The sequence below is a fragment of the Lepus europaeus genome, chromosome 5 (assembly GCF_033115175.1).
Source record: "Lepus europaeus isolate LE1 chromosome 5, mLepTim1.pri, whole genome shotgun sequence".
In the NCBI taxonomy this organism is placed as follows: Eukaryota; Metazoa; Chordata; class Mammalia; order Lagomorpha; family Leporidae; genus Lepus; species Lepus europaeus.
The window spans coordinates 39,477,376-39,490,709 of NC_084831.1; the positions used below are offsets into that span (position 1 = coordinate 39,477,376).

General features: G+C 58.1%; 1 protein-coding gene across 1 annotated transcript in view; it reads right to left on the reverse strand.

Annotated features, from left to right (window-relative positions):
• The window catches only part of TRABD2B (TraB domain containing 2B), a 208,136-nt gene extending 204,985 nt beyond the window's left edge, over window positions 1-3,151 (reverse strand). The window contains exons 1-2 of the mRNA XM_062191290.1: window positions 3,062-3,151; window positions 813-1,373 (exon numbers count right to left, since the gene is read on the reverse strand). Of these exons, the coding sequence (XP_062047274.1) occupies window positions 813-1,373; window positions 3,062-3,151 (651 nt within the window). The remainder of the gene's footprint in view (window positions 1-812; window positions 1,374-3,061) is intronic.
• Window positions 3,152-13,334: the final 10,183 nt, after the last annotated feature.

Below are 13,334 nucleotides of genomic sequence, written 5' to 3' on the forward strand. Positions count from 1 at the left end.
CCCTGGACAAACAAAGGCCAGAGACCTCAGAAGGGGGCTCACTGTCTGCCGCTGTTTCCCTGGTGAAGAGCTGCAGGTCCCGCTCCGGGGCTAGCCTCGGGCTTGGCCGGTCCACCGGGCTGCCTGCGCCATGGGCGGCCTGCTCGCCCCATCTCCAGGCACAGATGTGAACACATTGTTCCCAGGGCCTCAGAGCTGAGTTTGGGGCCAGTGAGTTGCGAGTGACCTCTGCCCATAGGGACATTTGGCTGGCTCGGGTCTCTGGCAGGCAGAGACTTTAACCCTTTTCAGCCTCCCCTTCTCTCTGCCCTCATTCCTGGAGTTCAGAAGTCAGAATGACCAACCTTTAAGCCGACGCACGTCTGTAAAACGATGAAGCCCCCAAACTCCGAGGCGGCAGTGCTCAGCCACAAACAGCTGCCCGGCACTGGCCAGTCCACATCTTCCTCGCCTCCCCCACACATGTGCCTCTGGTCGCATCCACGCTACCATGCCCTCAGGACAGACCCCTGCCCTGGAGACATCAGGGCCTTGCAAAAACCTGAAGCCAACCAGCACCACCCTCCTCTTGTTTCTGATCAGCCTCATGCTCCCAGGGAAATTCTGCTTAGGCAAGCACCACACGTCCCTAACAGGTAGCCACCGAAGCGGAGGCGCACAGCCAAATCTTTACTCCAAATCCCGGCACACGCCGGCTTCCCCTCCTCGCACCCCAGCACCAGAGTGCCACCCCACAGACTGAAGCACCATGAGCCGAGGTGCCGAGGCACCCAGGGGCTGCCGGCATTGGGCCGGGGCCGCCCCCTGCCTACCTGGGAGAAGTTGAGCCCGTTGAGCGGATGGCACTGCTCCTCCACCCTCTCCACGGCCCCGGTGCTCTTCTTCATCTTCTCTGCCTGCTGGGCCAGGTAGAGGTCGAGCACGGGCACCCCGCGGGAGCGCACATCCGTCTCCGTGAGCGAGTTCACCATGAGCATCACCCACACGGGCCTCTTGCGCTCCCAGTTGCCCGCGATGGCGTTGAACAGGTAGTCGGCATACAGCCCCTTGCCCCGCTGCGCAGGGGTCATCCACGAGGGCATCATCAGCTTCACGTAGTCCAGGTGGCGCTTCAGGCGCCAGTAGAGCTCCCGCGGCAGCACGTCCTGCAGGTTCTCCCCGTGCGGCAGCAGCTGGCAGCTGGCCAGGGCCGAGATGGTGTAGGGGTCGGTCAGGTCCAGCTCGAAGTAGACGCGGGCGCTGGCCTGGAAGGCCGCCTTGGAGTTGTCCGGGATGAAGTCCCAGACGCGGGTGTAGGGGACGTGGATGGTGCCGAACAGGTAGGCTGGGGGGTCCCGCCGAATAGTCCACAGGAAGGAGTTCAGGTCTCTCTGCTGCAGGGCGAGAGGAGAGGCACGGCCAGTGAGGCTGGAGGCACCTGCGCTGGGGCAGAGCGGCGGTGGCAGGGGCAGGTGGCCATGGAAGGCAGAGACCTGCGCTGGGGCTTGGCCGACAGCTCAGAGACCCACATGCACAGCGGAGTGGGCCATGAAGGCACGCTCCCGCTAGGAGTAGCTTTTGCTGTGTGTCAAGGGCTGCCACGGCACCTGAGAATATTCAAGCTTGGCCAAGCCAAACCTGCCCCCGGGTGTTTCCTGGGGAGGGGGGGGGGCGGTGGCCCACAAGCCCAGCTCTGGCAAAGAGGGAGGAAGTCACAGAACTGTTAAATCCAACCATTAGAAGATACACGCCAGGAGCACTTTGAGAGCAGAACCCCTAGTAAAAATAGCACACCTATTTAAACAGCTACTTGCCATTCCTCAGGGCGGATAGAGTTTTCTTTCTGGAGGGCAGGGTGGGGGTGTCAGCCACTGTGCTCCACCAGCTGAGACCAGGGGTGAAAAGTGCTTTCAGACCCTGCAGGGCCAGGTCTAGGAGGAGAGGAGTCCAGAGCCGAGGCCCAAGAAACGGATGCTCTCTGCCCCCCCACCCAGGCCTGCAACCCCATTGCCTGTCCCTTCCTACTTCCCACCAGCAGTGTTCCTGCTTGCCTGCCTGCTTGCGTGCGTGCGCACAGGGGTAGAAGGACTTGCTGATGTGGGTCATTTCTCCAGGTCCCCATCAGGGCCAGCGGGTAAGAGGCCATCCAGAAAAATCCGGGGAGTGCCCACTGGTCACTAGAAAGATTTAGATCAACCAGTAACATTTTTCTGCCCAATTCTGGCTTAGGTTGGGACGGGTGAGTGCGTTGAACAGGACCAGACCCTACTGAAAACCACACATGGTGGACGTGGCCCGAGCACACAGCCAGCGTCCGGCGGCCGCACACGGAGGTCGGCCAGGCGCGCCTCGCCCAGGGTCCCCTGCCTCCCTGCTATCTGCCGGGACTGCCGGCTGCCCACGCGGGGTTACCGTCCGTCCGTGCACTCATTTATGCGGGGAGGAGGGGGCTCCGAGGGAAGGCTAAGGGTTCCTGGTGCTGGAAGTAAAGGCAGGAGAACCATGGGACATGGGACCCCCAGGAAATGCGAGACCAGGAGGTCCTGGCGTTGCCTCCCCCGCCCCCACCCCCGGGTCTCCCCGCTTTTCACGAAGCAGCGGCACCTGAAGAGTTCGAGCTGCGTCCCCGGCCGCAGCGCGCGCGAGAGGGCAGGGAACCGGCACCGGGGGAAGACTGCCCGAGGTCAGAGTGGGAGGACCGGGAGAGGGAGGCAAGCCCGCGCCGGGCGAGGGGTTGGGTGGAAGTCGGGGCAGAGGAGGGCGCGGAGTGGCGGATAGACCCCGGGCCCCGCGTGGGCAGAGAGGCCGGTGGGCAAAGGGGGAACGAGTCGCAGAGAAGGAAGCCCAGGAGGGGCCCGGGGAACGGAGACGTCCAGGCAGGACCCGACGTCCGGGACAGAGCCCGAGAGCGTCCGCGTACGGAGGAACCGGGCGAGCGAGCGCCCCGTCTCGGCTCCGGCCGCAGCCCGGGCAAGGCAGCAGCGAGCGCAGGGCGCCCGGCGGGGCGGAGGTGCGTGCGGGAGGCAGGACCCACAGCGGCGCCCGGGCGGGCGGCAGGGTGGCGGGGCGGGCGCTCGCTCACCGATCCGGGCGGCCGGCACTCTCCTCCGTCGGGGCTGCGGGCGGCGGCGAGGAGCGCGGCGAGCAGCGGCCCCGCCACGGCGGCGTGCATCCTGCCGGGGCCCGCGGGGGCGCGGGGACCCTCCCGGGCAGCGCGCCCTCGGCAGGGCGGGGAGCCCCCAGCTGGGCACGGAGGTTCCTAGGGAGCGCGGGACGCCGGCCGCGGGATGCTGGGAGCCCTTCGGGGCGTGGCTGGCTGTCCCTGCCCGACCTGGGGGTCCCTCTGGGGCGGGGCTCCGTCTGTGGGAAGCGGGGGACCCTCTGGAAGCGCGCCACCCCTCAGCAGGACGCGCGGCCCCGTCGGCCAAGCCCGGGGGTTCCGGGGTGCGCAGGGGTCCCCCAGCCACGTCGGGGTCCAGGGGCGCGCCGGCTTCCCGGGGTTATGCTGGGCACCCGCGGCGCGCAAGGGTCCCAGGGGTGCGCGGCGCTCCAGGGGGCGCGCGGCGGGACAAGTGCGGCGGAGGGCTCGGCGGGGCGGGGGTCGGGTCCGGGGCGCCCGGCGGCCCCCGAGCCCCGCTCAGAGGGGCGGCGGGCGGCCGCGCGGCCGCTGCCCGGGCTCCGCCATGCTGCTCCGCGGCCGGGAGGGAGGGAGAGAGGAGGGCGGGAGAGCGGCGCGGAGCCGGGCCGGGCGGGGGGCTGGGGCCGCCGGGGCGGGGGGAGGGGAGGACCCGGCGCGGGGGGCGGGGGGCCGCGCCGGGCCGGGCCGGGCCGCAGGGAGTCGGGGCGAGCTCGGCGCCCGGGCGCGGCGAGGCGGGGTCTAATGGGCATGGCAGGCGCTCGCTCGCTCCTCTCGCTCCCTCGCTCGCTCCCTCACACACGCGCGGAGGGAGGCGAAGCCCGCAGCAGCCACTTCCCAACTTTCCAAACTTCCCAGCGCAACTTTTTCCTCTCCTCCCCTGCCCGCGCCTCCTCCTCCTCCTCCTCTTCCTCCTCCCTCCCTCCCCCTTCCCCTCGCCCGCTGCGCGCCGAACCGTCGCTTCCGCGCGCGGCCGCCAGAGGGCGCCGAGGCCGAGGCCCCGCTCGGCCAACCCAACGTCCGCGGACGCGGTGGACGCAGACTGGGCAGGCTGCTCCAAATGTGGGGACGTGGACTGCACATGTGGGGACGGGCCCTGGCTGTGGCTAGCAGGCGCGCAGGGCAGCAGTGTGCAGGCGCTCCTAGGCTAACTGGGAAGGCGGCCGTGTCGCAGCGAAGCTGGTAATCCTTACCACCCTGCATCGCATCTGTGTGTCTCATGTGGACATGCCCTCAGTAGGTGCCGCATCAGAGTGAGACTTAGAAGCGGGAAGATGCCTCCTCAGAATATGATCGGACACGTGCTATCACACGGGGCCATCTCGAAACCATTACACCAAATCAAAGAGGCCAGCGGCAGGAGGATGTATGTTGGGTGACATTTACAGGAAATGTCCAGAGTGGGCACATTAACCCCGGGCGAATGGTGTGGCTCGCAGTTCTGTCTCCGGGAAGACATTACCAGGATTGAGAGGGAAGGAGAAAGAATTAGCAGCGCAGGGCCCCAGGGGACAGAACGAAGGCCTCAGGAGTGCAGGAGGCAGGTGATGGCTCCGGCAGCTTCTCACCTGAGGGTGACTGGGGTCCATGCCTCCAGTGGGAACAAGCTCAAGAGCCTCCCCGGGGCTCCCCCCCTCCCCTAGGGCACTTCCTGCCCACTTGCCTTTTATTGCATTTTAATTAAGTTGTTCAATCAGATTGGTACCAGGAATCTGTAGGCTCCAACGGCCAAGCAGGAGCAGAAGCCTTGTAGCGTAACTAAACCAACAAAGTCTGCCTCTGAGCGGAGCCAGGAGCCCAGGCCTTGCCGAAGGGCGTCTCTCGCAGGCAGGGAGGTGAGGGGCTCCACAGAAGGAGCTCTGCTCCGGGCCCAAGGCTGCCTTCCGCCAGGTCATCACCTGGCCATTGGCCACAGTAGATGGGCCTGGCCTGGCCCCTGGGCCCTGTCTTCTCCAGGCCCAGCCTGGGTTGGAAGTTAGTCCTTCATGATTGAAGGATGTGGCTGCCGTTGGGGGTGAGGGAGAAGGGAAGCTGAGTCTGGGACCACATGCCCCAGGGGCTGACCTTGCTGGGCGCAGTCTGAAGTGAGGGAAAGCGCAGGGGAAGATGTAGCAGGCAGGGAGGCGCAGAGAAGGGTGCCGCCCCCGGCAGTGGGGAACCGGCACCCGACCGAGGACGCGGAGTGCAGTGGAGGATTAGAGTTGCAATGCGAGACAGCGTTGTTTAAATACAGAAACCAAAGCCAAGGTCACCCATGCTGCCGAGCACAGGGAGGCAGCCCTGGTTTGGGCCCGGGGAGCCTGCCCTTAGGAAGGGAGAGGTGCCGGCCAGCTGGAGGCTCTAGGGAGCAGAGGAGGAAAAGGAAACCCAGCGCTGGCAGGGAGGGAGGGGCAGGAGAGGTGCCAGCTGACTGTTCTGGGTGGGCAGCAGTGGGAGAGGGAGGATGGGGGGTGAGTTTTTTGGGCAATGAGAACACCATGTGCCGTGGCCTGGGGCTGTGTTTGGCTGTAAACAGTGCCAACAGAGGCTACTGGAGAGGAGCAGGGACTAGACTGTGCCAGGAAGGGCCTTGCTCATCTGCTATCCGGAGACCACCTCCGCTCACTCTGGAGGGCGGCTCTGGGGTGTGACAGCACAGGTGTGTCTCGACTCTTGCTGCTCCCCGAGTGGGCAAGGGGAGCTGTGCACAAGAGAGAAACCACAGAGGTGGGGGCAGGGTACGGCCATGTAAGCTAATGGTGCTGCGGCAAACGTGAGTGTGCAGGTGTCCCAAGGAGGCACTTGCTCCACTTCCTGTGGCTATGCCTGGAAGTGGGGTTGCTGGAGCTGTAGTAGTTCTATTTGTAATTTTTCGAGAGCCCTCAATAATGTTTTCCACAATGACTGCACTGATTGGCATTCCCACCAAGAGCGTACAAGAAATGGTCAAAAATACAAACTTTTAATGATAATGAGAGCAAGGTCTGAGGACTTAATGGCAGTGTGGGTGGCGATGAATGTGTTAATTAACTTGATTATAATAATCATTACAGGATCTTGGAGGGCACTTCAAAAAGTTCATGAAAAAAAGGAGTTAAAAGATAAGATTATTGTGGTGCAAAAACCATTGAAATCTATGCATAGCTCTCTCCTTGAACTTTTTGAAAACCCCTTGTATGCCTGGACTTGTTTTTTTGCACCAAAATAAACTGATCTTTAATTGCATTTTCCATGAACTATTTGAAGTACCTTCATATACGTGTATTAAATCACCACTTGGTACACCTTTTTAAAAAAATAAGCTTATTTATTTTCCTACACTTAAAATGCAGAGCAACAGAGAGGGAGTGGAGAGAGAGAGGGAGAGAGGGGGAGAGAGAGAGAGAGAGAAATCTTCCTGCTGGTTCACTCCCTAAATGGCCAAAGGAGGAGCCTGGGACTCCATCCTGGTCTCCCACGTGGGTGGCAGGGGCCCAAGCACTTGAACCATCCATCATCTGCTGACTCCCAGGTTGCATTATCAGAGCTGGATCAGAAGTGGAGGAGCCAGGACTTGAACTGGCGCTGCAATGTGGCATGCAGCATCCCACACGGCGGCTCAACCGCTGTTCCCCAACAGCACCTTGAACACACACTGTATTCGCCAAATAAATGAAAGGGGGGAAAGTGATTTACAAGTGGCAAAAAGCACGTAGGGCTGGGTGAGCGAGGTGACGCTGCTGTGGAACTCCAGGCTCAGGCACTGAGACGCAGAAGAAGGGACCGGGGCCTCTTCCTCCAGGAGGGAGGATCTGTATCAGCCTGTGCAGGAAAAGACGAGTTCGTCCATGGAAAGAGCCTTGCTGGCATCCAGGGCAAGGGGGGTGCTGGGAGCAGAGGGCATGCTGAAGGCATGGCATTGAGAGCACGGCAGGGCCGGTGGCATGGGGGCTGCTGCAGAGCTGTGGCAGGTCCTTCATCCAGAGGGCCTGGGCGACGGTGACAGATAACTTTATCCCCATTATGGGGACGAGGGAGCTTTGGCTCAAAGGGGGGTGTGATGTAGTCCAGTCCCTGAGCTGATGATTCAGACACCTGCACGGTCCAGCTCTCTCCAGTTTCCTCCAACACCTGGACGGGAAGGGAGCACAGGCCAGACTGTGTGCGGCCTCTCAGCGCACACACACACACACACACACGGTCCCGGGGGGCACATGGCAGTTGCTGGGCTGTGTCCCCAGGTCCAGTTAGACCCATGGGATGGTTGTCACGCAGGAGATGCTTGTCTTTCCCTTCAGCCTGAGCCGTGAGTGGCTCCATTCCTCTGTGTGGGATGCAATAGAGGTATGGGAAGGGGGAAAGAAATGTACTGCCTGAAACAAAATACCCCGTCGCGCTGACCGCTAACTAGCACCTAGACCCCAAGTACACACACAGCTGCTTTATGTAATGAAGGCTGTGGACCATGTTCCTGGATATAAAATAACAAACCACATATAAAGTTTTACGTTGCTGTGTAATTAGCAGGGATCTGTGAGGGCGTGAGGCGAGCAGGCTGAGGGCAGGGGGCTAGGGCCTTGGGTACAGCCAGCTGGGGAGGACAGAGCATGTAAGCTGGAGCCCAGAGACAGGCGCTGGGACCCCTGCTCCCCACTTGGACCTTGGGCAAGTCATTTAGGCTCTGTCAACTTCCAGTGTCACATCTGTCAAGCGGGGGTGGCGCAAGCATCATGGCAGTGGTTTTGCTCCCCTCCCTGCCCCCAGGGCTGTTTGGCAATGCGACTGATGACATTTTTGATTGCTGTAATTGGGGCGGTGCTACTGGTATGTAGTGGGCGGAAGCCAGGATGCTGTAAAAGAGCTTACAACCCGCAGGACAGCCTCCCTGCCAGCCAAAAGCTATCCCAGCCCAAATGCCAGCCGGGTCAAGGCTGAGACCTCCTTCCTTACAGGGTTGCTATGTGATGTTATAGAATCATTACTCTCCCCCCCCCCCCATTCTATTTTTTTAAATTTATTTGAAAGAGTTACAAAGAGAGGTAGAGACAGAGAAAGAAGTCTTCCATCCGCTGGTTCACTCCCCAGGTGGCCACAACAGCCGGAGCTGAGCCGATCAGAAGCCAGGAGCCAGAAGTTTCTTCCAGGTCTCCCATGTGGGTGCAGGGGCCCAAAGACTTGGGCCATCTTCTACTGCTTTCCCAGGCCATAGCAGAGAGCTGGATCGGAAGTGGAGCAACCATGACTAGAACTGGCGCCCGTATGGGATGCCAGCGCTTCAGGCCAGGGCTTTAACCTGCTGCGCCACAGCGCTGGCTCCTCCCCTATTCTATTTGAAAGGCAGAAAGAGGGACAGATGCAGGGATGTCCTCCATCCACTGGTTCACTCCTCAAATGCTCACAACAGCCAGGGCTGGGCCAGGCTGAAGCCAGGAAACAGGAACTCAATTTAGGTCTCTCATGTGGGTGGCAGGGACTCACATACTTGAGTGCTACCCGCCACCTCCCAGGTACACACCAGCAGGAAGCTGGATCTGAAGTGGAGTAGCAGGGACATGGAGCAGGTAAGCAGAGGTAGCGCATGGGCGTTCCAAGCAGTGTCACTCAGCTGCTGTCCCAAATGCCCATCCCTGCTGCTAGTTTTTAGTGAGCATTTACTATAAGCCAGGTACTGTTCTGTCTTGCATTTAAATGTGTTGAGTGTTTCTTGTTCATAGTAAAGCTGTGAGGGAGCTTGAAGAAACTGAGTCACAGGGAGAAAACTTGCCCAAAGCAATGTCCTAGGAAGTGGCAGAGCCAGGGTTTGGACCAAAGAGCGTGGCTGCAGAGCCACGAGGCAAAGGTAGGAGTCAGCTTGGTGTGTTCAGGAAGCGGAGAGCAGCCCAGTGAAGCCAGACCTAGGTCCTCCGGAGAGAAATTCCAAGAACAGAGAGACAGGAAGGGCCCCGTGGAGTCTGGTTGTATAGGTCCAGGCCAGGAATTTGAATTCCCACTTTGCTGGGGAGCTACAGAAGGTTTTTTAAAGAAAAGTAATGTGATTTGATTCACATGTTTTTTTCAAAGAAAAATTTATTTTTTTAAAGAGAGAGAGAGAGAGAGCAAGCTTCCCCCCTGCTGGTTCACTCCCCAGATGGCCACCACTGCCACAGCTGGGCCAGGCTGAAGCCAGGAGCTTCCTCCAGGTCTCCCACTTGGGTGGCAGGGGCCCAAGCACTTGGGCCATCTTCTGCTGCTCCCAAGCCATTAGCAGGGAGCTGGATCAGAAGTGGAGCAGCCAGGACAGGAACTGGTGCCTATATGGGATGCTGGCATCACAGGTAGCAGCTTAACCTGTGACGCCACAGCGCCGGCCCAATCCACATGTTTAAAGCTCATTCAGGCTTCAGCGTGCAGAATGTTGGGGTGGCAGTGGGACATCTAGGGAGCTCAGTGAGGACAGAAGGGCAATGGGCAGGTGAAAATGATGGTGTCTGGGCCCAGGGCAGCTGTCATGGAACAAGAGGAACCAGGGTAAGGGGTGGCGTGAGATTTGGTTCATGCACAGAGTCAGCCAGGAGTGACTGTCTTGTGACAGATATGATGTGGGGTGAGGGAGGGAAGGAAGCAGGGATGATGAGGAGGTTTTTGTCTTGAGCAACTGGTTCTATTATCTGAGATGGCAAAGGCTGAGGGAGGAGCAGACTTTTGGGAGAGTGTCCGGGGGCATCCAGAGTCCCAGTGCAGACCACGTGAAGCGTGCACTGCCCACTAGGACCCAAGGGGAAGTGTTAAGAAAGCAGCCTAGAAGTGAGCCTGGGGCTCCAGGGAGCAGTCAGGGCTGGAAGGCTGGATGGATAAATTTAGATTCATTGCACAAAGATGATACTTAAAGCCAAGGGCTGTAAGGACGAGACAGACAGACAAAATTGACTAAGATCTAAGTTTAAGCCCAGGACACTTGCTCAAGTTTGGAAAAGATGTGTCCATCAAAAGAGAAGGACAAGGGAGAAAGACCAGGAGAGGGAGGTGTTCAGACGGCCAATAAAATAAAACAGCAAAGTAACCACTGGGTTTACCCACAGAGTAGCCAACGCAAGACCCTTCCCTGGACCACTGGGGATGGACGCTCAGGCGAGGTGGGGTGAGAATAAACAGAGAGGCAAGACAGTGGAGACAGTGACAACTCTCTCTAGAAGTTTTGTAGTGAGGGGAAAAGAAATGAGGTGAGGTAAGAGCTTGGGGTGAATGGAGACCCTTTTAAAAATGTGAGGATCTTGCCAAGAGCAAGGACTTTCTGACCCCAGAGAGATGAGGTCGCTGGAAATAGAGAAATAGAGAGGAAGAAAGAGCCTTGAGATCGGAGACAATGGAGGGGGCTCCCTCGTCGGGTGTTGCCTCTGTTCCTACAGGAGGGCAGGCAGCAGACTCGCAAACCAGGCTGGGAGTCACTCGCACAGATAAAGCTGTTCTGAAATCACTCGGTGGAATCTTCCAGCGTTCTCCTGGAGAGAGATCTGAGCCCTTGCCTGGGCCACTGGTCAGCCCCAGCCCTGACCACCGATCAGCCTGAGCCTGGAGTCCTGGCTCCAGTCTGGCTGTAGTCTGAGCTCTGCCCTGTGGACTGAGTGTCTAATGGAAGCAGCTCCCTCTGTGAACAAGGGAGACCCTGGGAAAGAAACTGGACGACTCAGCACGAGCCTTCTGAGTGCAAAGGTAGGTTCAGCAGCTGCCGGTCAGGCCCACAGGGGACAGGGTCAGGCAGGGTGGTTCCCGGGACTGGCCAGGGGAGGGCTTGGCGAGAGGGGAATCATCTGTGGGGAGGGTCACAGTAGGAGAGAACCAAGAACAGGAGGCCAGGACGTGGCTCCAAAGTTGGCATTCATTGGAATGAAAGCCCCAGGCGGGGGTAGGCAAGGAGAAGTGACTGAGGCTGGCAGTGGGGGCACACAGGCAGAGCGGAAGAGAGTGCCCGTGGGATGGGTGGGGTCCCTGGTGGGTGTGCCTCTGTGTTTTCCTTCTATACCGACCCTTGCAGGGTCAAAGTCTTGCACATTTATACAGCAGTAGAGTTCATAACCGTAACACAGACGCGGTGTGAGAAAAGCCGTCGTGGCTCCCTAGCTCGATCCCTCCAGACCTCAGGTTGCGCCTCTGTAGAGTGAAGACCAAAGTAGTGGTTGGCTCCTGGGCCTGTTGTGAGCCTTGAGGAGGTGAGGGCGCTCTGTGGCCTGTGAAGGGCCACGTGGGTCGTGCTGTGATCCTTGGTGATGACATCTAGAAGAGGAGGCCTTGACCGTGCCTCCTGTTCTAGGGTGAATAGTCCCATGCTTTGCTGAAAAGCTGCAAGTGTCACCTGCCACTGGGTCCCTTATGGAAGACGTCGTGGAGGAGACGTCTGTGCCATGGGGGTGCCCTGCGCCCCTGCATGGAGCAGTAGGGTAGCTCGCTGAGTAGCTGAGTGGGCACTGAGATCCAGCCAGCGCTCCACTTGTCAAGCCGTGTGCCCAGGAAGTCGGCCAGGTCTGCGCCTGGCTCCCCAGGCTCCAGACACGCTGGTGAGTGGCAGCTCTGGCGGCACATCAGCGCACTCTTCAAATACGTAGGCCGCCTTGGCTCTTGCCTGGCCCAGGAAAGGGATGTCGGCTGACTTTCTGTCTCTAGGGATTTTCCTGATGACTTTTTTCCATCTGATCTCTCCTCTACTTGAATATCCTTCTTTCCCTTCAAACTCCTTACGTCCACCTCACTATTTTCTCAACTCAGAATTTGGTCTGCATTCTCTGCTCCTCCCATTTGGTGCTTAAAACCCCTTTTCATCAGTCTTATTAAGTAGCTGCTTGGATGCTGCTTATGGCCTCTTGCTTAGCCAATTCCACTTTTAAGCAACTCTCAACATTTAGAAGCTGTTGTGCATTGGTTCCATGTATCGACCGAGCTGTAGCTCATACTCGCTAGTTCTTGGTTCCAACCCTTGGGAGCACATGGAGCAAACCTCCTGTATTTTCTTCATGATGGATATTCATAGATTTGGATACGGCAGCCCAGTTACCCTACGTCTTTTCTCTTTCTCCCACTACTTACCTAAATGGTTTTGAGTATTTTAATTCCTTGTGTCTGGAAATGATACCAACATCCCATAGTTTTTTTTCATTCATTCATTTATGAACTCATTCACTCAACATCTAGAAGCCCAGGGATCTGAGGTGAATGGAGATGGATGGAGCTGTGCTGGGTCTTACCATTACTTAGCCTGTCTTTGACCCATGCAGTGTCACTGTCCCACCGCTGTCTTCACAGGGAGGGGCCTTGGAATCCAGGCAGCCTCTAAAGTGGCAGAAGTTTTGTTGACTGCCCACGTGTAGTCAAGCTGGTTTGCTTGTTGTTGTTTTTGCCTTTGAACTCCTTCCTAATCTGTCCACAGTGTCTTACGTGCCCATCTTTTTCTCCCCTTCTCAAATCAGCAGCTCGTGGTCTAATCTAGTCAGTGTCAACTGTTCTCCTCATAGTTCTAGGTCTCTTTTCCTTAAGACTTCCCAGTGATGCTCTATGTGGCTGAAATAACCATTTCTAGCTTCAACACGAGGTACCAGTTCAGCACTAGGGAAGTATGAGTCTTTAAAAGAGTGGGTTCAGGGCCGGAGCTGTGGAGTAGATAAAGCCTCTGCCTGCAGTGCCAGGTCCCAAATGAGCACCGGTTCAAGTCCCAGCTGTTCCACTTGTGATCCAGTTCCCTGATAATGTGCCTGGGAAAGCAGCAGAAGATGGCCCACGTGTTTGGGGCCCTGCACCCACGTGGGAGACCCAGAAGAGGCTCCTGGCTTCAGATCAGCACAGTTCCGGCTGTTGCTGCCATCTGGCGAGTGAGCCAGTGGATGGAAGACCTGTCTTTCTCTCTCTCTTTCTCTCTCTCTTTCTCTCTCTCTATCTCTGCCTTTCAAATAAATCTTTTTAAAAAAAAAAAAAAGGAGAGTGGGTTCAAATGATTATATCATACACGGGGAAGGACTGTGGTTATACAGAGGCTTCATGTGGGCAGAGACTACGCCAGAGTTTTCCGTTTTGTGCATAGCTCATGTTCATAGCAGTTGCCACTGCTAGCCACTGTGACTAATTGATGACATGTCAGCGCACTTACAGTGTGTCAGGCATCAACAATGGGGAGTTCCAGTTATTTCCATCCTTACCTCCACTTGATCTTACCACTCTTTGAAGTTACACTCATGGAGTGTGTCGTGCTATCGCACTGTGGTTTTAATTTGCATTTATGGAAGGACTGATGTTGCTG